This window comes from Chelon labrosus (assembly GCF_963514085.1).
Source record: "Chelon labrosus genome assembly, chromosome: 24".
NCBI classification, from domain to species: Eukaryota; Metazoa; Chordata; class Actinopteri; order Mugiliformes; family Mugilidae; genus Chelon; species Chelon labrosus.
Window position 1 is genome coordinate 4628291 of NC_140357.1, and position 26291 is coordinate 4654581.

At 43.3% G+C, this 26291-nt stretch overlaps 2 protein-coding genes across 2 annotated transcripts; one reads left to right on the top strand and one right to left on the bottom strand.

The window, feature by feature from the left end:
- The first annotated feature begins 107 nt into the window (after window positions 1-107).
- Window positions 108-2434, top strand: harbi1 (harbinger transposase derived 1). Its single transcript, XM_084574487.1, has 7 exons — window positions 108-161; window positions 641-806; window positions 901-1103; window positions 1477-1564; window positions 1679-1886; window positions 1961-2136; window positions 2233-2434. The coding sequence occupies exons 2-7, from the start codon at window positions 642-644 to the stop codon at window positions 2431-2433; spliced, it is 1041 nt and encodes a 346-aa protein (XP_084430613.1). The 5' UTR covers window positions 108-161; window position 641; the 3' UTR covers window position 2434.
- Window positions 2435-4866: 2432 nt separating this feature from the next.
- Window positions 4867-25808, bottom strand: creb3l1 (cAMP responsive element binding protein 3-like 1). Its single transcript, XM_084574486.1, has 13 exons — window positions 25442-25808; window positions 17541-17673; window positions 16349-16435; window positions 10955-11109; window positions 10780-10861; window positions 10187-10389; window positions 9556-9702; window positions 9261-9319; window positions 7628-7696; window positions 6053-6155; window positions 5760-5919; window positions 5099-5267; window positions 4867-5003 (listed from the first exon to the last, which is right to left on the bottom strand). Exons 1-13 carry the CDS (start codon window positions 25550-25552, stop codon window positions 4967-4969), a joined length of 1515 nt encoding a protein of 504 aa, XP_084430612.1. The 5' UTR covers window positions 25553-25808; the 3' UTR covers window positions 4867-4966.
- Window positions 25809-26291: the final 483 nt, after the last annotated feature.

Here is a 26291-nt window from a genome sequence, read left to right on the forward strand (position 1 = left end):
TTGATAGCGAAATTACACTTTTTCCACATTGTTTTTAATATGTGAAGTTCATAACAAAACGGAATCTGCGCATGATCTCTGTGTCGAATCTGCGAATGCGCGTCGCAAGTACACACCGTGTTGTTCCTGTGACTTGTTTTGGTGGACAAATGCTGCTAAGTGTAAGATCGCTGGCCTTAATTGTGCAAAATTAATTAACTGTGCATTGCGTTTGGTTTGCAGTTATTCGTCTACATGTGTTAGTAGAGTTATCTACAGAATCGGGCATTGCTGAAATTAGAATAACTCCAACGCATGGTAGCTAGCTAGCTAGTTAGCACGCTGTTTTGACTTGATTCACTTATAGCTAAGGATAGTTGCTTACTGATAAGCTGGAACGTGATAAACGTGCCAGTTTCTTCAGGGTATCTTGGCCCTACAATAAGATGATACTGATAAAATTTTATGGGCAATAAACAACCCCTAAGAATTTATATTTCGTAAATTATTGAATGTTTTATATGGATGTGTGCAAAACACTGTGTTCTGTGTAAGATTACAATATAATAACACAGCCATAGATGCAAATTTAGAAATAAGAAAGCCTATTTTCTAGTCTCCGTGATCTATTGAATTAAACTAAATGTTTTCCTTCCCACAGCATGGCCATCTCTATAGCCATCTTGGACTGTGATCTTCTCTTACATGGTCGAGGCCACAAGACTCTTGACCGCTTTGATCTGGACTCAGTGTCAGACAACTTCCTCCTCACACAGTTTGGCTTCCCCAGAGACTTTATCTTGTACCTGGTGGAATTACTCAGAGAGGTACGCCCTGATCTTGAGTTTTTAACAGGCAAATCCTATTTATGATGCAGTGTCTGTACGGAAATCTGTGTTTTTTGGTATTTCTGTGCTCCAGGGTCTGAGCAGAAGAACCCAGCGATCAAGAGCGATCAGTCCTGAGGTCCAGGTGTTGGCTGCGCTGGGCTTCTACACGTCTGGCTCGTTCCAGACGTCGATGGGGGACACGATAGGGATCAGCCAGGCGTCCATGTCGAGATGTGTGTCCAATGTGACCAGAGCCCTGGTGGAGAAAGCTCCCCAGTTCATCACGTTCAGCAGGTATGCAGCAGACCGCTCCATTTGCGGGCCTTTTGGACAAATTCTCCATCTTAAGGCTTAGATAAGATTTGGAGACTTGCAAAATCTGAAGCAGTTTATATTATGTCCTGTAATGATTATATATGCCATTACATTTCCATTGAATTTGCATAGCTGTGCAGATGCATTAGTCAGTGTTGTTAAGTATTAAATAGATTATGTTGGTCATGTTTAAAATGAATCCACACAATTAGGAGGTTCCTGACATGGACTGAGGTTTAGTGACACTAAACTGGACCATGTAACGTCTCACTCTGCACTCAATAATTAAGCTAGTGTTATTGAAGGAGGAAGAAAAAGAAGAAAACACCTTATAATTCTGTTTTTCAAACAGAGATCACGCCATCAGAGAGCAGTCCTTCCAGGAGTTTCAGAGGGTGGCAGGATTCCCAGGAGTTCTGGGGGTGCTGGACTGTGTTCAGGTTAATTATGTTACACTGTATTAACAGCTCTGATCACTGGGAATATGTGTGCACACTTATTTATCATTCTCTCCGGGAGGTGACTGATTCCTCTTCTTTTCTCTTCGTGTCTAGGTTGCCATCAAAGCTCCAAACAGCGAAGACTCGTCGTATGTGAATAAGAAGGGCTTTCACTCTGTGGCCTGTCAGCTGGTTTGCGATGCCCGGGGATTGTTACTCAGCGCAGAGACGCACTGGCCAGGTGGACTCCAGGACGCCGTTGTTCTCGAGAAATCCGCTCTCTACAAACAGCTGCTGGACATCGAGGAGGGCTGGCTGCTGGGTGAGATGTGCATTTCATATCAACATTAGTTTGTGGTGTAAAGACCAGAGCGTAAAAGGTGGCGTGTTTCCCAGGTGACGGTCGTTACCCTTTACGGAAGTGGTTGATGACCCCGGTGGACTGCCCGGAGTCCCCTGCAGAGTTCCAGTATAATCTGGCGCACACGGCCACACATGAGATAGTGGATAGAACCTTCAGAGCCATCCAGACCCGATTCAGATGTTTAGACGGCACCAAAGGATACCTTCAGGTGTTATATTTATCCATCTTTTAGTATAATGCTTTCCCCAATAGTGTCGACCATGTTTTAATGCTTGTGTTATCACCTCTCCTCTCCTGTGAGCAGTATTCTCCAGAGCGGAGTTCATCCATCCTCCTAGCCTGCTGCGTCCTCCACAACGCCTCCCTTCAGTCTGGACTAGACGCCTGGACTCTGGAGAGGACGGAGCCTCTCGAGCAGCCCAAGACCCTCAAACAGAGACCCGAGGACCGCGACAGCCAGGCCGAGGACCTCCGACAACAGCTCATACTCAAACACTTCAGCTGAAGCTCGTGTTGAGGTCAAAGGGACTAAATGGAGACTGGGACCAGTGCAACGTTTCACAAATGAGCATCGCATTTAAAGCAAGAAAGTCCACAGACACCGTGTTGCTGATGCAGTTTTTTAATATTTTGCTGGTTTCTACTCTACTGACTATACTAAGATAACATAGTTAGATATGGAGGAACATGCAGGACGCTATACAACAACACCAAGGCAACAAGACATCCAAACACATTTCAAATAACTGAACTCACCGTGAAGTGCTTGATTGTTCATTCAGGACATTCAAATGTTTTCTAAATATTCAGTTTGGAATAATCAAGCACCTCAATGTGTTTTACTACTATTCAAATTGTGTGCAGCTGCTGTGTCGTCCAGGTTTCTTTACAAGTGAAACTTTTTGTTTTTCCCAATCCCAACCCTCGATCCTCCCACTATTTTTTTTACCCCTTTTCCACAGGTTAAAATCTTGGACAATGTCACAATACAAAAAAACAAAACAAAAAAAAAACGAGGCCCTTATTTACAACAACTGCACATTAAGTTGTCATCATTTATGTACATCGGTGCATTAAGACTTGTGAGTGAATGACAGGATGTGCAACGGGCTGCAGTCACATGATGTTTTCGTGTATTCTTGGCATGACAAAATAAAACGGATACAGACACGAGGAAGGAAAGCAAGACAACCTGTGACAAATGTGATTTGGTTTAGAGATCAAAAAATATTTCTGGGTGCTTTATAAGTCAGAACTCCTCCCTGAAGGATTTAGATTGGGATAGTGAAATGATATTTTTATTATATATTTTTTTTTGTGAACATGCTTTATCTTCTCAGTGGTAATGAAATAAAGACTTTTAAATGCCATAGCGTTCAATCAAATTACGTAGTAAACAAAACTAGTGGCATTTTACTTCCTGGAATGTAGTTAGTCCCCTGATTGGCTTCATCAATATATACACACTTTCTACAAACAGGAATAAATACACAAATGTACACTGCTGTCGCATGAGCACATTTTATCATCAGTGTTTTGTCTATTCATGATCTATTAAACGGCTTTTGGGCAGTAAAAATTTGCATTTTTGTTTGATTTGATTGTACAAATAAATGACATTTTAAAATCACGCGATTTCCAATGCGACAGCAGTGCAACATAAACACTGTATTACAGTTAAAAGACGCAAACTGATCATGTCAGAGCTTTACACGTGATGAGTCATCATCACCATCGTGTATAACTCCGCATCATCCTAAATGCCAACACACACGAAGCATACAAAACAATTCCCTTTTTTTTTTTTTTGCATAAAATAAATATGCTCTTTTTTGATGCTCTGAATATATTATAAGTCGTATTTTTTGTATCTTTTAAAACATTATTTTAAAAAAATGAGACAATAAGATAAACTGCCCTCAAAAACATTAATTTTTTTTTGTTGCATAAATTAAATATGCTCTTTTTTTCGATGCTGCAAATATATTATATGTACAATTTTTATTTCCATAAAAAATACTTTTATGTCACGTTTCCCCAGCCTCTTTATGGTATGAAAATATGGTCTCCCCCAAAAAGTAAAGCAGAGTTTTGGTCAGAGGTGAAAAAATAGTTTGAACTTCGGTTGAAAATGAATATCCAAAAGATATGCTGCATTGATCCAGGCTAATTTAATTTTACAGACGAACATTTTCATCTCTAACTTCAGCGGTTCTGTAGCAAATATGTGAGAATCCACCAAACTGAATCAAGTGGAAGGCACTTTGAAAATGTAAAGCGTGTGTTCATTTTAACACCAGTGGACCTGGTAATGTATGTCAAGCTAATGTATTAAGTCAATTATGAGCTTCTTAAGTGTGGCATTTGGGGCCTTTTGCACTATTTTCTGATTTGTAGGCAATTAGTAAATAAAATAAAAAAACTACAATTGATGATCATAATAAGTTAGTTGCAGCCCTTTGTTACAGAGAGTTAAAAATGAAAACTAAAGCACTGATCCAACACACTGGAGGTCTTTTAAGTTTCCACATGGGGGTACATGAGCCGTACTATTGAGTTTGCTGCGGGGAGACTCTGGCAACAGTTTGTGATGAGTTTAAAATGTCTTATGTCGCCATACTGGCTGGAGGTTCTAAGGTTTAATTAAGGCTACAACATTATTAACGTGAATTAAACACTATATATTCAGTTAGGTTAAACTGATTAGGGAGGGATTAGGTCGGTACCTTAAAGTATACCAAATTTTTAGTGCATAAAAATGGAAACTCTTAACAAGAAGGTCCATTTAAAGTCAAGAATATTCAAGTATAAGGAGGGAAGTGAACAACTACATCCAGGATACCAGGTGTGGAGGTCAGAACTGCCGTGCCCGAAGCCTCGTCAGATGCTCAATAAAGGGGGTGTGATGATGATGGAGGTTGTGTAGATACAGGAAGGTTTTGGGTCCAGCTGGACGCGGACATGAAGCAGTCTGGAGCGGTGTGGGGCTTTTTAGGGGTCAAGAGGTGAGAGGTCACGTGAGGAGGGGTCAGGCTGTGTCAGAAAAACTCTGAGACTCCGTCAGGTTTTGTTTCTCTGAGAAGGGAGGAGAGGCGGCGGATTAATGCTTGACACACAGTGTGTAAAGATCACAGTATCCGTGGAGTTTTTTTTGTTTGTTTTTTTTGTACCTCCGGTCTAACTTGGGCCCAGCTGTGTGGTTGCTGTGGGCGTCGGCGGTGTATCGGCCAGCCTGGATGTGAGAGTGGCCTTCTGACTCTAGCCTCTCCGCTTCTGATGGCACTAAACTTTCCTCCAGCGGAGCCTCCTCGTTGTAGAAGAGCAGGCTACGGGAACGGACTGGAACACACAAACAAAATGGTTTATTATTCTCATGGTCATTCCTGGTCTTGTGTTGGATTTCTTATGTTCATGAAGCATCAGATTTTAAATTTATAAAGCTTATATTACATGTAATGGTTTCGACTTTCTGTACATCCTTACGTAGCCTCCGTAGCTGTAGCCTCTATTTGCGCTTTAGACTATTCCAGACAGTTGCAGGGCACTACGCTCAATTTTAGATGGTTGCAGTCTATCAAACCCTTCCCTCACCACGCAGAGGATCCTTGTTGGCAGAAGGGAGTAGTACTTAACATGGTGGCAGGGGTTTTCCCAGGGGAGAGCGGTTAAAGGAAGTGAATTTATAGGGAAGTGGAATGCAGCAAGGAATGAAAGTACTTGTGTGCACTTCCCGGTCGGCTTTGGGACAAATAACTTTGGATGCGTGCCGTGAAACTGCACTCAACCTCGGCTAATGCAAACATGCTAATGCTGCTGTGTTTCGAGACCTACCCCGACTGGTGGTGTAGAGGTCCGCTGACGGCGAAGGGGGAGAGGAAGGGGAGGACGGAGGGGAGGAGGAGGACAGAGTGGAGGTGTGAGCGAGCAACGATCGGGGGGAGAGGCAGGGTGAGAAGGAGCCCAACACCAAGACAAAACACAAGGCCATCATCTGCACAAAGAGAGGTACAAAACATGCATGTTAATACATATTACAGTAACATGCTCAGATCTCAGTTCCAGGTTGATTTCTGTGATGTTCATCATGTGTCGTGCTGAATTGCGTTGTGCTTGCAGTAGTTTACCATGAGGCATGTTCCTGTTTGAGTCGAGGCCATTTTACAGGAACGGGGGACGACTTTCCCTGAAATCAGCGACTGAAGTTTCTGGAGCTGCTGAAGGAGAGACCTAAGGAGAAGAACACAGCGAACCATTAAAAGAGCAAGGACGGAAGACTCGCAAGCAAAGAAAGAGAGTTTGATATTGTTTTATATTTGGTCAGACAGACAAAAAAAAGCATAGAGGACAGAAAAAGCAATGAATTATTTATCTTATTTGCAAGAGCAAGTCAGCCAAAGCCAGTAAAGAGCACAGCACAGCACATGAGTAGAACAGGATAACTGAGTTGGATCTGGAGAGCAGGGTTCTGATGGTATGAGCAGTCGGCGGCTGCAAGGGAAAGCTGCGACCACTAAGTGGAGACAGAGAACCAGCTTCTACAAGGAACACCTCGAGGCAGCCGTCAGCAGAAAGCCGCCGAAGCGTTTAATTAGTTCCGAACAATGAGCCGAGCGAGCAGTTAGACGCTGTGTCTCTACATTTAATGCTTCTGTGACGCGACCCCGGCTGCAGCAAAGAAATCAGCAGCTTTAATAAACTGGTATGGGACGATTCGGATGATTCTCACCAGCATCAGACAGCTGCAGTTATTGCTGCTTAAAATAAACGGCATTTACTAAAACCAGGCTGCTCATACGAGTAGCTCATCTGTCTATGCCAGTATAAATAAAATGCAAATTTGCATAAGTGTGAAGCTTTACTCTTGTGCATCTAATAACCTCGTGGAGCTAGACCGGTCCTGTTTGAATCAGAGTTGACGTGCAGAGAAAAACAAGCAGAACAAAATGACCACTAATAACTGCATTTTAGAGCATTTTTAGAATCTTAAATTTAGCTCCTTTTTTTTTTTTTTTTTAGACCTGCACATGCTCTTTGACTTTATGAGAGCGAACGCGCCCACTCATGTTTCCCCACTTTGTGCCAACTCATTGTTCCTGCGCGCCCGCGGTTCAACATATTCATCGGTGTATGCGGTGGGAAGGGAGGGGGCTGCGTCTCATGATGAAAGCTACTGTGAGCTCGCCAATTTAATGACAGGCTGAGGCTTCACACACACAGACACAGACGGACCCCCCTCATCCATCCTCAGACCTCTCTCTTTCCACACCCACCCACCCATCTAACCACTCACTCCAGGATAATAGCAGATTGGTTTCATAATGTTGTAATAACAGAGAAGACTTGTTGAGTCTTTGCTTATAGAGGAGATACATTTCAGTTTAGGCTACTATAAGTCTTTCTGAGGGGTTACCCAGGTTACTGATGTAAGAGCATCCTGGTTGCAGTGATAATAATTCTCCATTACAGATCAGAGCAAACCGAGACCCAGTTTCTCCGGCCCCTGCTGCAACACAGACCACTTAGCTCTCGGCTTATCAGGCTGCATTCTTTACAAATGCGTTGTTGAAGATAATCCAAACATCTTCACATGAATAGCGGGGTCTGAGCTATGAGTATCTGGAGCCAACGGATTCAGTCGGCCCAGAAAGGAAGCAGGAAGAAAAGACTTAAATCAGCCAACGTGTGTGTGTAAATCTCACCTGTTGGCAGTCTCCAGGTTTTCTACTTTTCTCCACAGGTCGCTGTTTTCTGACGTGTAACTCTCCACCCTGACACACACAGACACACAGAGTTTTGTCAACATCTATCTGCTGAAACGATGTTAGTATTGTAAAAGGGCAGAGACCCCTGAGGGAACCAGAAAGATGTGTGTGTTCATTGGACATCAGCGAGACACACAGAATAACAAATAGGAATTTGTTTATTTTGCAAATTTCGACACTAAAGCAGAACTTTATTTGGGAATCGTGGCGTCCAAACAGTTCAGCCTTTTGTCCTTCAATTTATTTTGTGCTCTTACAGCACTTGCTCTTAATTAAACATGTTAAAAGACACACAGAGAATCTTGGCCGGGAGGTATGACTCAATAAACTTGTGCACGCTGGAAATACTTATGAAAAGTTGCCTACTGATTGATATCGATTGTTCTGAGTCACTAAAATAACATCTGGATCTTTTCACAAACCTCTAAATAACAGAGCTCCTGACTCAGAGCGACAAGGTCAGCGAGTTGAGCAACGGTTGCTGTGAAAATGTTCTAAACGAAACTGAACCGTTCCTGCGGGTCATCTTACTGACAAAATGAATTTTCGTCACTTTTTAATATCTTTACGAACCGGAGCCAGAACTTTTGAACCGATTCTCCGTTTTGTGCAGAAACCATACAAAGACAGACTCTCTCGTCTGTCTCTTACACTCATCCCCTCCGCTCTGTCACCTCCCACTAATCCTATTGATCTCTATTATCAACATAACATGTCGCTAATCTCTCACTCTTTTTGACTTAATCCTCCTGATCCCTTCCTATGTTTGGTTTGAAAACGGCTCATTCGTCTGCGTTCCTTTCACCAAGTCGTCCCTGCTGTTTTCTTTCTGAGGGCTCATCCAATAATCCCGTCGCTGTGTCCAAAAGAGAAATATAGATACAAAGAGGATATAGAGAGATGGATTCTCACATCTCGCCTCGTCTTACTCTAAAGGGATTAACAGGATGTTTTCAAATCACCTTTCTGGGCGCTTATTATTTTTCTTGTTGCGATGAAAGCGAGGTCAAAGCAAGCCCATATTTTCATCATTCTTTTATTGGCCCTGTCAAGAGAGTCAGTGAATCTGGCCCATGTGTTGAGCAGGTTATTGGAATCCAGCCGTCGCAAAGAACGGCTGGGATAACAAAGGAAAGAGGAGAGTGAGGGAGTTTCTGTTAACCTTAGCTGCGCTTTAACGGGTCAGAATAAGCACAGATGAGACGATGAAACGCATTTTATAGCTATTGTATGCTCTCCATCCTGATATATTTGTACCCAACCCCCTAAAGAGAACAGAGTTTGCCTCCACTTTCGTTCCTAAGCGCGGCTTTTGTGTCTGCTAGCACACAAGAAAGGCTCTGACTAAAATGTTCCTCCCAAGCTCAAGTCAGATTTACACAACTCTGTCTTTTCCGTCGTCGGTTAGTTGAAATTTCCTGTGAGCATATCGACTTAGCAGCCAACAGGGCTGCCTTCTGGGTCAGACTCATGCAACAGGTTCCGCACTGATATATTTAGGCATGAGTTCTGATTTCACAGCTCTGGACTAACTCTTCTAAATATATAACCGATATAACCTAAGTCTTACTTTTTCTCCAGACATTCCACATACTCTTTTTTCTTCCTCCGACTCTCCTGAGCTGAGATCTGTGAAGACAAACAGACGTTAGTATATTTATTATTATCATTATTATCACAATTTGTGTCGGGCGCCAAAAATGCATTTCCTTAAGTGGAGCTAAAATTACTGTTTGGGTAAATGTTACTATTTCAGTTTCAGCATCATTTTCTAGAGGTCACCGTGAGTCGCTTATTCTGGAAATAGCTGTAGTTTTTTGGGTTCAGCGGCGAGGGCAAACAGAACAAAAAGGTGCGGCGTTTACCTTGTTTTTAATCTTCCGACGGACTCTCTTCAGTGCCTTCTCTTCGCTCTTAGTGAGAGGAAGCTTGTTAGGTACTGGGTAACCCTCCGCGACCAGGGTCCTCTTCTCCTCTTCTGTCAGCATGAGCGGCCCTGAACCCTGCAGCTTCTGCACAAAGAAACTACCAATGAACACAACCTCATATCTGACGCTTCCCAATTCGCTTTTTAACAGCGTTGAAAACCGACAAAACTCTTAAACTTCACTGTTAATTCACTTTTTGTTTCTGTTCAAGAACAATACTGTAAAACTGGAGCGCCGATTCCACAGCAGTTCAGCCGTATCATTACAAAAATCTGAAATGCTGCTGACATTGAACTATTCTTGTTTGGTCATGAGGCATTACATTACTGCTTTAGAACAAATGTGATTCATTTGTTCAGACGAAAGCTGCTGAATCAGACAGATAATGGTCAGAGAGTGGATTTTCTGACTTTCTTTGAGTCGGGCCCATTCTGTCAGCAAATTATAGGGCTGATTTAACCCCGAAATGGCAGAAAAAACTCCTCACTACACAGTTTTTTTATTTGCACTCAGACAGCAATGAGTTTTTCCCAAAGTTCTTCAGAAAGCGGCACTTTCTTAAACTCACGTGTGGCGCAGTGAGGAGAGGCGAAGAGGAGATGGCCGAAGAGGAGGAGGAGGAGGAGGAGGAGGAGGCGCGACCCCCCGGCCTCTGCTGCGGCTGAGGAGAGGACGGTGGCAGAGGGAGGTGAGGGGAGGACGGTGGGAGCGAGCCGTCGCTGTCGCCATGGTTACTGCTGGGAGGGGTGGGCGGGAGCTGGAGAGCGTCGTCTGAAGGAGAGGAAATTGTTGAATGTTTATAGCGCCACAGAATGTATTCTCATCTCATGTGAAACTACTTGTTGTTGCACTTTATGTACTGCTGAAGAGAAAATAGATCCGCTAATATTTAATTTACTAATCCTCAACTCTCCATCATTGTGCTGCTGTGAATATTGTGAAAGAAGATAGATATACAGGTGGAAAGACAGAAAATTACCCTGAGTTTGGTCTGGTAGGTAGTAATGATGCTAATAACCAGGTTGTGCCTGGCAAGACAAGTTCAGGGTATGATTTTATCTGACCTGGGTTTGCAATGCCTGCATTACTTTAGGTGAAATGGGCCTTGATTATGAATAGATGTGGGTGTGTTTGTGCGTTGGTCTGTGGTGCGTTGTGTACCGCTGGGCAGGCTGAGGTACTGTCCAATCTCTCTGGGTTCATCCTTTATAGCTACCGGCTTCTCATCGTCTTGACTGCGCTCCTATAAACACATAAACGACAGTGAGCGCAACAGTAAACAACATCATTTATAGTGTTTTGCCGCCGAGACACGGGAGGCCTGACGGATGCTCACCGCGTGTTTCCATGGTGATCCTCTGTGCGCAGGGGCTGGACTTAATATGAGAGGGGGTCCTTCCATAGGTTGAGGGTCTAATCTTTGACCCACATCGGGCTCCTCCTGTTTGACCAAGATGGCCGACAGGTCCTGACTGAAGCTCCATTCAAACTCTGAAGAAAAGAAACCGTACAGTTAATGACAACTGCAGTTATTTTCTCCCTGATAGCTCCTGCAACTAATGCTGCATGTCAATATATCTGAGGCTGGAATACCGGAGGTGCACCTGGTAATTGTTGCATATCCATAAAGGCTAAACAGTTGCACAGTTGAAAACCTAGTTGATGTAAACTGGACACAATATAGTTACAAGAAGCAAAATGACCTCCCAACTGTCTGCGCCACTGTTGTAAAAGCAGCCTCTTCGGGGAGGCTTTGCTGTAGGTCTTGTAACGTGTAAATCACACTTTGAAAGCGCTTCCCCAAAATATTTGAGCACTTCCTGACAAGGCTGGTTATTACAGAGTGCTGGACAGCGTCGCTCTGGCAACTGTGGTGCATAATTTGCCTCCAGTGAGCGTGGATATACCCTGAAATAAAAGATGGGCTGAACCGGTAACTCGGCTTCATTATCCTCCCTGGGAAAAGACACAGTCGCCGCCTTTAAAAACTGCAGAAAATGTGCACGATCGGGGTGACAACAATTGAGTCTGAGTACAATTTCGAAGCAGAAAAAAAAATAATGTGTGCATGTTATAAATGCATCTAACAGGTTAGTTTGTTGTTTAGTCTACCGTGGACTGCAGAGTATTTTCAGTTCAACTGCAGAGCTGCAAATAAACATCCTATCCCCTGAAATGACATCTGATATTTAAAGCTGGCAATCAATGAGAAGCAAAGAGTTGACAGATTCATAAACAGACTTAGGGAGGCACTAAGTAAAGCTTATTAAACTTTAGACACCGTCTCGTTGACTTGTCCATAACTTTTTTACAGTTAAGGCCTTTAAGGCATCTGAGGTCGCTTTAAGCAGATTTATGATTTTGAGCAGCATAAATCAAAGTGACTTGACAAGGCTGAGTCCAGCTGATAACAGCTTGTACACTGAAGAGAGGGTGCTGTCATGACTCAGCAAAAGAAAATATAAAATAAGAAGAAAAACTAACTGCCACTTTGAAAACTTTACAGAACAGTAAAGTCCAGATTTGTAGTATTATAACCAGCTGTGTGGTGTTTTGATGTCTGCCTCCGAAAACCCATGGGTCTGTAACTCAAACCGGCCTTCCTGGATCAGATTACAATCTCCTTCTTGTACCTGTTCAGTGTTACATAATCCACAGTGACTCCAATCTTTCCATTAAGTGGCTTTAAAGGACCACGAAGTTCAATTACCTCATCGTGGGAAAGCGTCCCTGTATAATGTCCGCCGCAGCTCAGGCTGAAGTTTGTTGAGGAAAACCTTGGTTAAATGTGAGACTCTTAATGAAACGCTGAGACACCCCAGAGCTGCATTATGGAAACTGTATTAGAGTGTCACTGCATGTGCTTTGAGTTAAGTCCCTTTAAAGGTGAGATGTCGTAAGGGAGAAGCTTTTTACCTTTAGCTTTTCACTTTTAAAGCGTTAAACAGCAAGTAAAAGGTAACGGCAGGTGGAGAAGGTTGGAGTGCGTTTCATCATGTCAGCGTTAAGACGTGAACACCACGCCAGACACTTTGATGTTTGTCGCAACACACACAACCAAAAGGCTCCCGTAGCGTCCCGAAAGAGACCATTTGCAGTGTGTGTGTGTGTGTGCTTGGAGCCAACGTCACGTTAATCACCTCCCGGTTTCCTAGCAACATTGTGCTGGTAAAACGCTCTGAAGTTTACAAGCTGTGTGTGTCTGCGTCGAAGCAGAGGGGGGCGGAGGTGTGGAGCTGGTAGCTTGTCTCGTTATCCCGTCCATCACTGCGGCGGGGTTCGGGCACAGAGAGAGAATCCATCCTAAAAAAAACGAATCTCTGCGGCTTCTCTCCGCAACAATAAGTCAACAACCCAAACCCTAAAGGGCAAATATGACCGCTCGTGCATTTAAAATCAATAGGATCGGTTCATATGAGTCGACCCATTAACCCGCTGGGTTAGGGCTAAAGTGATGTCCAATCCAGGGTTGCAACTAACAATTATTATTGATTCACTTAATGACAGCCTTAAATAAAATTCTTCAAATGCTTGAACAGAGAAAAGAAGCACTGGAGATGCTACAGTTACAGCTTTATTTAAGAGTACACTTTTTTAGCTGCATCTTTGTGCACAAAACCACACAAGAAACAGCTCTGTCAACTAGTCGTGTCTCAAACTAGATGCTACTTAAATGCAAAAATTGCAAATGCATTTGCCCCAGGGGCATTTATCGTACACGGCAAACACAGCTGCTGCTAATAAAATAATATACATGCTTTATATTTCAATACACTTAACCCTGACTACAGCACGATGTACCCTCATTACAGCTCGTTACCGCCGAGATGTCACTAATGTCACGGGCCAGCATGTCGAAGCTTTTACGAGAATCAATGAGCAATTATGAGTAGCACAGCGGGTTCGTTTTTTGGGGTGGATCCACCGTTTAACTGTTCTCTACATCCTCTCCATCAAAAAGAGCCTTCAGACGCAGCTTCTCCTAATGAGGCCGGTCCCGCTGCTAGCCGGAGCCTTGTTAAGCCTCCTGAACTCGTTAAGCCAGGGCATGATTGGAAGCCCACTACGGCCATTTTTAATGAAAACCAGATGCTTTTAGCTGTTAGCAGACGCAAAACTGTCCTGGACATTTGTTTCTAGCATTCAAGTCCTGAATGAAATCTCTTCTTCTATCAAAAGAGCATAAATGTAGTTAGAATATTGAAGTAAAAGTCCCTGTGACTAATGTGCCATGGGGTTAGGCAGAAAGATGCCGTGAATTAACCAATAAATGTAAAACCCGATGTGTTGTGTTCCTACTTTCACTGGATGCTGTTAATAAAATAAAAGTCTTCCTGTGTGGGTAAAAAGTTGGAAGCCCAGGTAACACATCGGGCATTAATGACCAAACGCTCGGGGCGTTTATCGCAAGTGGGGGTTAACGGTGACTCTGTTTGATCCCGGCAGGGCAGCAGGAGCATTAAAACAATAGCCGGAGCAGCGCAACAGGAGCCACAGTTAAAACACACAGCTTCTCTTTGACTTGAGCAGCAGCAGCTAAAGACCACAGACTGAGAGAGAGGGGGGAAAAAAAGAAAAATTAAAGCTAGCATCTAAAATATAGTTCGTGAAGGTGTCCTGAGAGCTATAAAACATACAAAGCTTCATATTGTACGAAGCCAAAGACGACCGATGGGCTGACTTTTGTGCTGTTGTCCCGTCAGCACTGTGGAAGTGATGCATCTCACACCTTGCATTTCAACTTTCCATCACTTAAATTAAAAGCCTACCTGTAAGAACAAGGCATAGCAGGTAACTGGTTGTTTAAATATTGTACTTTTAGAAGAAATGTACACCCTGTAGTTCTAATTGGACGGGACCTTAAGCTCCTGTCAGGATTCTTCTCAAACAAAACATCCTAAGATCTACAAATTCCTTCATTCGGAACAGACCAGGGTTCGTGAAAGGTCAAGAACTTCTACCATCCCTCAGAGTCTAATTAACCTGACCCGCCATGACAAACACGCGGCGCACACAAGGATTCTTGGCGAGAGCGCTCTGTTCAGGTCTGCTCCAAGCTTCACCGGAGATTAGAGTTCAATACCAGGAACTGAGATATTAGTATTTACGGGCAACTCTTGCCAGAATCCACCGCCACTTCAGGAAAAATGCCTGTGGGACTCCAGGAATTTTTAGTGTATATTTGTACTGTCAGTTTTCTCCAAACCACACACAGCTACGTCCAATCCATATTACAGCGCCTAAATCTTCAGATTGGGTCTTGTCAGTCATTTTTTTTCCTCCCAGTGTAGCCGTGTCACGATTGAAAGGACATGATGGAAAGCAGGAGACCTGTTTACGATTACTTATGACACTAAAAACCTTGGCTTGCTGTGCTAATCTACAAGTCAGAAAGACATGCCTTGACAGAATCAAACTAATGCTGCAAGAGCTTGAATCAGTTAATTGTAAGGATACAGTTTTTCCTTTACCATATATTACATCTAGTGCTGCAAAAGCACATTAAATGTTCCATCTGCACACGGCTAAGAGAAGACTAAAAAATGAAAGTGAAAGTAAGTTTATAGTCAGGCTTTATGGAGCATTTGCATTTTATAAAATGCATGCATGCAAACGTCCCAGTATTAAATGTGTGTTTGTGTCATATGTAAACACGGACTGAGGCAATGGGATTGGAAAAAAACACACCTACATGATTCATTTTAGTCTTTTTATTAGGCAATAATATATATATAGCGTTTTAAATGTGCTGGAAGTTTTTATATCGCGTGTGCTTTGGCTTCAGCGCACATGCTTTCAAACCAAATGACATATGGCATGTTAGGTTTGGACCTCACACTGATTTATTCTGCCTGTCTGACATTATTTTATTCTTTCTACGGAGAAGAATATTATCTGAGTAAATATTATATTTCACAGTAGTTGTACTAAAAGTGACCGACAACACACAGTTGTTTTATTGTTTTTTTTTTTCATGTGTTTTGTTATGCTAAATGTGGTATTTTGGAAATGCCAGTAATCTGATATTCCAGTAAAGTGGATTTAATTGGATTAAAAGAGACACAGAAGCAGAGGAAAATAGAAAACAGGAGTCAGGGAGAGAGAGAGAGAGAGGGGAGGAAAGAAAGAGAGAGAGGCTAAGATAACCTGACTAAAGAGAGAAAGAGTTTCCGTTGGCTCCGGCTAAAGCTGCAGACTTAAAACCATATGCTTGTCATAGTGTTGTGCGTGCCTGTGTGTGTCTGTGTGTGTTAGGGGGGCAGGGCTTAGCTGGAGGAGAACTGCTCCGACTAGGATCCCGCTGCTCAGACAGCAGGATCCCCGGGACAAGCGGAGAACAGACAGACAGAAAGACAGAAAGGAAGAAAGACAGGTGGGGACAGACGGGCGCAGACGGAGAGGACGACAGATCGGGATGATGAGGAAAGACGATCGTATTTTTATACTGCAGCTGAAACCGACTTCTGGAGGCACTGTGTGTCTCACATACTAAATGACAGGAAGTGAATCCAGCCAATCAGAGTGTATCATATTTGATATACAGCAGACAGAGTCAGACGTCATGCTAAGTGTTGATATCAGACAGAAAAATGAGCCAACCTGATAACAGAGGAGACGAAGACAAACCAGACTAAACATCAGCAGCACCAGGAGCAGCAGCAGAGTTTTGATTGGCTCTGAGCAGGTTTCAAAAACAGCAATAAAGTATGAAAAAAAGTAAGTGACCTACCAGACTCTTGGTCCATTTTGACTGACAGGGCAGGGCTCTGGGGGGCGGAGTCTTCGCTCAAAGAGTAGCTGTGCTCGGCTTGAATATCTGCGAGATTAAAAAGATCTAGGTCAGGCAGAGCAACCAAGTCGCGCTCGTATTTGGCTGATTGACATGGCCGATAATGGCCGATGATCTTCACACAGGTGCATTGTTTGAGCTCCATCATCCAGGCTCCTTATTACGAGGCCCAAATATCATTCAGATACACAAAAGGCGTCTGATATGGAAATGTCCCTCCCAGCTTTATTCAAACATAACGGGGCCATTAATGCCACGGTGCTCGTGGAGCGCTGCGAGCTGAGTCACCACGGGAGAATAACGGTAATGATGGTAACTAGCAGGACAAAAGAAGCAGCAATCAGTCTGCAGCAGATATTAAGATTTTTTTTCTTAAATGACGATCATGAAAGATGTCAGAAATAAAGAAAGAAATTAAAAAATAAAACAAAAGTCACAAGAGATTCATTGAGAATCATTAATTCATCCATGCAACTTGAAAAATATGATAATTGCTGGTCAAGTTGAAAATATCCACATTTAAATGATGCTTTGGCCTTTGTGTTAATTTAAGTCACTCAGACTTGTACGATGAAATATAGTCCACATAGTGCTGCTTGTTATTGAGATAATAATAGCGGAATATATATATATATTCCTTCATCCAGTCATTTTGCTGACCGAGTGACCATGGCAACGTCAGGGATACTGATTCGTCTCCCTGACAAGTACTGCAGCAAGATGGTGACAGCCTCAACAAAGTGACAGACAATAGCTCGGAGCAACAAGTGAGCCTAATGTGTTTCCTTCTGGTTTACAGGCAAGAGGTTTGGAAGTCATAAACTTCGGCAGCGGAGACAAGCTGGATCTCATATCATGAAATTTGACCTCTCCGGGGTGGAAGAAGCCAGCGCTGATGTCACCGAGAAGGCTTTCAAATCAAACCGAGTAATGAGATTGGGGGCTTGTTGAACGAAATGTTGGCGAAGGAGCGCACTGATGCACCGACGGCGATAATGGAGGAAACAAGAAGGTCGTCTACACAGGACTACGAGGAAAAAACGAGAGCTTCTTGGGTCTAAAGATGCAATGTTACACACTGTACTTGTTTTTCCTTTTCTTTTAATGCTGTGAGTAGCTGTAGGGGGCTCACCTGGGCTGCTGTCCATATCCATGTGTAGAAGTGAAGGTCTGTCTGCCAGAAGGGGTCGCTCCAATAGGTGGTCGTCAAAGAAACTGTTGAACAGCTCGCTGCTGAAGTCGTCCATCTGGTCACCTGAGAAAGGCTGGAACATGCGAACAAAAAAAAACACACGGAAACAAATAGTTTAGCCAAAGAACTGTTGATCTTTTGGAGACAGGGCTCTAAGTTACGGCTGTGACACGCCAAGCCAGTGGTCTAGGTTTGCAGGTGTCGGGCCAAGGATACAGCCAATTCAGGCCTTCATTGCAGGTAGATCTTAGTTTGGCATGTCTGCACCTTTAAGTCGCCAGTGTCCACCGGATACCTGTAGTTTTATTAGCTTGATGTGTCATAAGACTAAATCAAAGCAGCCAAAAATATTCTGGTCACTGTAAACGAACAGAACCAAATCTCCTCAGAAGTAAATAGCTGGAAAAGGACTATTTCTGGAAGTCCACCAATCAAACATTTAACCTCTAGTTTCAGTTCTACGACGATTATCTCTGTGCGTCAGCAATAGAGACAACCTAGACCGTTGTGATAGCACGGCGAGTCAGTCAATGGGAAACAGCATCGATAGATTAATCTTCAGTCTGGATGAATGAGTCACCGAGCTGAGAGACGGTGTTCTGGGACAGCACGGTGCTCTGATTTCACTGCTTTACACACACACACATCAGTATACACACACACACACACACAACATGAGTCACCCCCGGTCTCGAGAAAACATTCAGAAAGTGGAACAAAAGCAGACGCACGGAGGTCGGAGCCCACGCTCCTTGGAGGCTCCCCAGACAGTGACAGAAATAACGTGATCCAATTAGCGACAAATAGAAAAATTGATTTACATGTTTTGTCCCCGGGAAAATTAGCTTAAGCTCGTCTCCAAAAAAACTGTGTGTCAAAGCTGATCGACTCCAGAAGCACCAATAAAGACATGACTGGGAAAATAAACACAAGGGGGACTCCAGTTCTTTTTTTAAATGTCAAACGATAAACCATTAGAGAGCTCGAACCCAACTCTCTCGCAACTTGTTAAGCGGAACCAGGGAGCTTTCATAAACAATCTGGACTTAATCTACTTGCACAGAAAACCACGTTAGCTTTATTTTTAAAACCTTTTTGCATGCTTTTATTTTGATAGGTAAATACTTTGTGAGCACCCCTGCATGCATATCCCCTTTTACCTGAATTCTGACTGGCAGGCAAACCCAACACCCAATAATCTACATACCTGATTTATTAGACTTTTAAAGCACCACATTTGTATATATGTGTCTGTAATTTATGCAATATTCTCCAAATACTGCTCAGACAAGCCTTCACACATGCATTATCTCAAGGTACGCTGTGTGTGTGTGTCTATATTTGTGTTTGAGAGGTCAAGTGCGTCCGCAGTGAACCTCTGGGACACATGCAGCTGCCTAATGAAAACATATGGAGCAAGCGCACACACACACACACACAAACACCGAGGGAATAAGTGCAGATGCTGGGCAAACTGACAGAAGCGCGACACGTGAAGAGGAGCGGATGTTTTGAAGCTGTGCGCACTTTCGAAAATGCGAGCCGAGAAGGAACGTCTGGATGACATTTTGATTTGTCGCAGCAGGACGAGTACAGGTGTAGCTAATAACGCCGAAGATGTTATATTTAGAAGGTCCAGTGGGCCAGCGAGGCAGCCGCCAAGAAACAGTCAACCACACAACCACAGCTTCTAATAATCTGCGTTTCTACTCTATATATACACATCCAACTTCAGATGGCGGAGTCATGTGTGTCTGGAGCCAATCCCGGCTACACAAGGGTGACATCCACATGAATACGTTTTCATTTTAAAATGTGACAATTCAGGCTACATTCAGGCCAAAAGGGAGAATTTTGGAAAATGTGTCTCTGGTTTGAATGAAGCTTAAATTTGCAAATCCTATATGAAGTCTTGTAGCTTCACAGTAAAAAGAATGGGAAGCATTTTAAAGCCGGTCAATAAACCGTAGCAACGTTTATACTTCACAACAATCTCAAGGCTCACTACAGAATAAAGCAACCGACTGCTGCTAAAGACCTGTGTGCACACACTCAGTGGTCCTGCAGCTTCTTTCATGCACACGAATGCCCACTCATTCATAAACAAACGCACCCACACACGGGAATAGTACAGTTGCCCTGACAGAGCTGCCTTGTTCTCCTGCTGCACTGAACGTCAAAACAATATCCGTTTAAAGAACCCCGCCCCTTTAACTCGGCTCCATTAAGGAGTACAGGTCACCCTTAAACGGGTGGAAATAAACACTGAGAAACTTTCCTAATGGGTGGAATAATTGCAGAAATAAAAAGCACACAGGCAGAGAAAACACAGAGAAAGTTCCACAATTAAAACAATTATATAGCATAGAGTTTGACTTATAAATTCTTCAGAGTTTCATCTCTGTGGCTTGAAACCAGGAGGTGGATTCCACACAAAATCGAAGGCGGCGAATAAGCCGCAAGGAGTCGGCTGGATGACGGAGTGTGTCTTTGACTTAAACGCTGATAAATATCATTAGAGTTTGTGTTGTGGGAACAACCGCGGCGTGCACCGTCGCCCTGCAGCCAAGAGCAATCATTAAGATTAACAGCAGTCCCCCGACATTCCTCGCATCTTATAATTACCGCGACGGCAACAAAAGCCCTCCTCCACGGTCATTTGTCTGTCACACCGCAACATGTGCTAGGATATGGGTTCAACGGTAAATGAATGCTCAGTCAGTCGTTAAATCAGTCAGCAGGGACTGATTTACCGTTGTCTTTTGGACAGCTAAAGAATTAAGAGCAAGCAAATATTACATGGCTATAAAGAAAATAACTAGAAAGTGTAATAACATTCTAGCTCCTGAGTCAGGCGGATGGAGAATGTCAGCCTAATTGCGGTATGGATGCAGACGCCACAATATTGTCCCACCAATTCATTGTTCAGACAAAAGGTCAACACCCAATACACCTGCACTAGCTGACATTCACATCATTCTGCAGCTCTGAGATCTTTAAATGAACAAAAACATATACTATGAGGCTGGTATTGTGATTATAAAGACAGGGAGCTTAATGGGTCCAGAGTGGCTGAGAGTTAGGTGGTCGACGGTGGAACAGCTGTAGTCAGTGTGAACAGAGGAACCAAAGTCTGGACCTGTCATTACCTGAAACCCTTCCCTCTCTGCTGGGAAAAGGGGCACATTAGGGAAAAACCAGTGTTTAAAAGCAGTTGACAGTTTTTATAGCTTATTTCAGGCCTGGTGTGTCATTAGGGGGTACGGAGCTGAGATGTAAACCACACAAAGAGAGCTGGGAAAGCCACATGCAAGGGGTAATTAGAAATGCAGAGAGCGGCTTTGTTATGCCTGTAATCAACGGCGGGGAGCCTCAACACATCGCTCTCCTCCCCTTTCATTTGGATGCCTCGCCGAGTTCAGGTGAAACAGAGGCAGACAAAGACCAAACTTTGGTCCGAGGGGAGAAGCGAAGTTTGGCGGCACGAGGGACGGTCAGAATCAGAGCCGAACTGCTCGACCGCCACCTTCTATGCGCGTATGCTCACAGTTTCCCAGACGCACCGAGGATCAACCGGAGTAGTGAGCTGCGAGGCCAAAAACTGCATGTCACTGCGGAATGAATATTGCAGTGGAAACTATCGTAAAATCTTCAGAACATCATGTCAAGGCCAAAGGAAAACGCAATGAAAGAAAATGGTATAAATGAAGTCTAACATTTAGCCTCCAAGGCTGTCATAAACAATCAGTTTGTTCTGATGAAGGAAAAAAAAAAAAAGGAAATCGCTGACAGCAGACGTAAATTGAACTTCAAGGCAGCAGGAAATATAGCTCTGCATGAGACAAGTTTCTCACACTGATAGCGTCTTGTTGCATCACTACTGTCATCGCCACTTAATTTTTGCCCTGTCATAAACATCGCACTTCATGTACATAACTAGATGTAGGTGCAAAACTGCAGTTGTTATGTCGTCTTTAGCCAAGTTTACTTCTTCTGATCAGTGTGCTGGTGATCAATTGTAAATAAAGCCATGATGAAGTCAATATCAGGTCTCAAGGAGAGGTATGTTAGGTCATATGGTTCTCAGGCTGATCCACCCCAGCTCCTCCCTCTCAGCCAAATACCGGCTTCAAAACAACCAAGACGGCAACGGCGGCGGCTGAATGCCAAAATCAAGGTTTCAAAATGGTTGTCCACAGACCGAAGGGTGAAGCCGCTGCGGCTACGTCCATTTGGGTTTCCATTTATTTCAGTTCACATAACAGCTCTGGCCCGTATTTCGTTTTTTTGTACAACAAAAACACGCCGTCATTAAATCAGCTGCAGTATAGACTGGGTGGTCATCAGAGCAGAGCTGTGTTAACATAAAATTCTTTTTTTTTGTGTGATTGATCGCTGGGGGAATTTCTCACACCAAATCCAAAAGCAACATGATTTTATCAGCAAAATGATTAGTCAAGTATCAAGATAATGAAAATATGCAAAACACTGGGCTAATCTTTTATTGCATATCCCTATATTAATCATATTAAACTGCTAAAATAAACTCATTCCTTTGCACTGGGGCTGACTTTTTTTTTTTTTTTTGCATTGTAAAACGAAATTGCAATTTCTTGAGACCTGAAAACATCGTGTCATTGTCCTGTAATCCTGGCTGCCACAGATAAGAAAATGACAATGTCCTCTACTGTATTTGGCCTCGTGTGGTGATGTGTGGCTGCAGCGCGCTGGCTGCATTTGGCTCCCCTTGAAATACACTTGCGAGGGCGGCGAGGCTGAGGTGGTCACCGCGTTTGTGTGTGTGTGTGTGTGTTGAGGCAGACGTGAACCGAGCTGTAGTTCCCAATAAAACAGCAGAAGAGTATTTTTCCTTCTCACACACACACACACACACACTTTCTCTCTCGGTGCATGCCTGCACACATTCCTCCTGGCAGCCGAGTAGCCAATCGGCAGGCGGCATGCAAATGAGATGGGTGTGTCCTTTTAAAGCTGGAGTACAGGGTCTGAATGGAGAGAAGAATAGAATAAAATAGAAAAGTGTGGCTGGAGGATAAAGGGGGGGGAAAGAAGAGAGGAGCAAGAGGGTGAAGGGATAAAGAAGAAATAGGAAAGAAAGTGTGTATCTGTGGAAATCCTGGACGTTTGTGCAACTGTAGAACAGAATCACATAGAAATATCCTAACTTGACCTTCTGATTTTTGTTAATGAATCAAAATTTTGATAATGTTACTGTTATAAATGTATAAACAGTGAAGAAAAAGCTAAATTGTGCTACTATGGCTGCAGTGGCTTTTGCTCATGCATGGTGTACATCACATTAAGCTGCTAGATATTGTGATATGGATCAAATGATTAATTAATGATCTAATCTGATATTAATTCCTTATGAAAGAATCATCAGTTGCAGGCCTACAGTTAACGTGCTTCAGGATTGAGGAGAGCTGCGTGCACATCTGCTCCGACGTGTTACGAGTTCCCGGCAGGTGGTAAATTTTATTAGCCGTGATGCCTGATATTGACGCAGCATGCCCGTCAGTGATCAGGTTCAAAGCATCCGAGCTCTGAGCGTAGCCATGGCATCCTCACATATAAATTGATAATGACAGGAGATAAAATGGTTCAAGTGTTGGCAAAGTAATTCACTCCCACATAGTAATCCTAGCTCAGTTTAAATCCAAGCACATGCATGGAGGCTTTCTGCGGCTTCTGTTTGTGAACTCATATCTTCTAAATTAAAAATTACAAGTTAATTAATAACATGCTTTTGTCCTGATGTTGTTTCTTTGGACACAAGCCTTTTATGGAAGACAACTCGCAGCCAAATGTCTCACTGATAATGAGTGACTTCATTTTATTCTTAAGCAACAGTCATCTCCTCCACGCTGCCAACACCTACTACTTATTCCCCCTGGTTATTAACAGGGCACACACTGTACTGGAAGAGGTAAACAAAACACAGAGCAGGAAGTGTCCAAATCTCTGATGTACTGCACCACAGTGCACTCCTTTGTAAAAACCAATGAGGTGACGCTTCTCCTTGTGTGTCGGTTGGGTCCTCCAGCTTTCAAAAGTCTTTGGTAACACTCATTTTAGAACGATTTGATAATGATTGCCATAGATGTAGCAATATGAAATCAAAATCATTGTTATTAAATTTTGGGTAATAATAGATGCAAGTACGACATGTTAGGAGAAAGAGTTACCAGCTGCTGAGGTAAGTCGGTAGAGACCAAAATAGAGGTCTCTACCACATTAGAGTGAAAAACTATATTTACATCAGGTAACCAGACACAATGAATGCTAATATATAACTACCACCACCTAAATGCTAAACAATACCGCTAACGCAGGTTTTAAAAAGTGACACACTGCCTTATTACGCATAAAGGGCAACGAGTCAAGTAGAGTTAATTCATGTCCATGCAAGAGACTAAATTTTAATAATTCGCTGCACTAAAGCTTGTAGCAGCATGCCATTTTTCAGCATGGCTAATCAGCCATCCTTTCCCATGTCCTCAGTGGTTCAGCCCAGCCCAGTGGCTTCACAGCGGAGTGGACTACTTTATTTAGAACAAGGGGGGGTTCAAACCACAAGCAGACTGCTCGGCTGACTCACTGACTGGAATAGAGGTCTTGCTAAAAAAAGAACTGGTTAGGTTTTAAAAAGTTAAATAAAGAGGAAAAGACACAAAGTGGAAAAAGAGACAAAGTGATGGAACAGGCGTGAAGACAAAAGACATCCCTCCTCAGTCTGTGCAAGCAGGGCAGTACACTTTTAACAAGGGATGTCCCGATCAAGTTTTTTTGCAGCCCGATCCAATATTTTAATATTCAGTATCGGCTGATCCAAGATCCTTACCAACCAGTATGAAAACAGAAGAGGAAGAAAACATTTTGACTTTGATGCAGCTTTGGTTTGTGGAAAACCTAAAATAAATAACTACAAAAATGCATGGATCAGCCCCAACACTGATTTCCTGATACCAGTCGGGACATCCCTACTTTTGACAGTTTGTGGCCAAGGTGCACACCCTCAGCAGGCTAGCAATAGGATGATTTACTGTCTTTACATGCAACACACTGCCAATACCACCAAAAAGAGTGCATGAACCAATAAATCAATTGCTGTAAGTAGTATTTTTTGTTTTTTTTGTGTTTTTTTTATTTTAAAACCACATTTCCTTTAGCCAGCATGGGTGTATTGATTAACAGGCATGATTCTGCACTACCACATCCTGTTGCAGTCACAGTTCTCAAGAGCTGAACTTGAAGACGAGATGTCTCAGGTGCCATGAAAGGATGGGGACATGCGTCGGTAGAGACAGGTGGTGTCTGAGGGGGGAGATTTCTTCGTGCAGCTTTGTTGTGTGCACACAAGTGTGGGATTATTTTGCAGCATAACACAAGACTTCCAGAAAACACTCAAGAGGATAATTAAAAGGTAATGGTCAATTAATATTCACACACACACACATATTAATAGCCAGGTGTGTTGCTCAACGCTGCAACACCTGCCAGCTGAGCACACACACAAACACACACACACAAGTTAACCAGTAACCTGTGTGAGTGTGTGTGTGTGAGTGTTCCCATCCTCACACTTAAGTTTACACAATTAAACACACACACATATTACGCACGGTGGGTATGAGCCCCGGATGTCTGTCAGGATATAATAACTACACCGCCCTCCTGAGGTCCGGCTCCGGGCGGAACAGGCAGAGAAGGTGCGTTTGATTAAAAGGCAGCCAGCTGACTTCCAGCTGAGAGACACGCTGGACAGTTTAGACTCATTAAACTGTGTAAGTAATGAGAGGCTGAAGGAAGCAAGGACTCACCACATTAGTGAGGAAATCCCCGTCGCTGAGTTCCTCCAGGTCCAACAGGTTGGTCCCTCCGGACGGATAGAGTTTCTCCGCTGTTAAACTGTCTAAGATAGACTCCATCATGACTGTCTGTGTCTGTCTACGGCTGACTGGACGGATGGACAAAAGCTCTCTGCACTGGTCGCGAAAGCAAGTCTATTAAATGCAAGTCATTAAAATGAGGCAGTTTGTTTTTCACGCGACCGTCGTTGATGACACCACCTGTACGCGAGCTGAGTCCGGCTGCTGCTGCCTTTCTTCAGTGACAAACTTGACAAATGTCGGTATTTGACATCCTCCTCCTGCTCCCTGCCGCGGAGACGTTGTTATCCATCCAGCTCTCTCCTCTCGTGCCCCAGTCTCAGCCACGCGCCGATGAATATTCATTACAGCCACGCCCCCCTTGTCGTCAACTATCGGCCACGCCCACAAACACACAAAGTTTGTTTCTGTCAAACGGTCATCAAAATTTAAAGTAAAATCAGTAAACGGAATCTTTTGAACACGTAGGATACAAATGAGAGACTATTGCATTTCACGGAGAAATACTGTAGTCTTCCCAATTATCAATGTATATCTAGCGAAGCCACGCCCCTGTTTTCATGTCCACGCCCACTAAACGTTGGTAAGGCAACATGGCAGCAACAAGTAGACACAGTTTTAGGTGCTTTTTCAGGAAATTGTTGTACTTTAACTCCACTTTGTTAATTATCACACCAATAAAAGTTGTTATGGTTCTTCTTGGTGTCAGATCAAATCTTTGCCAGTAGAATTTAATATAAACTCAGCAATAGAAGGTAACTAGTACACACACACACAGTTC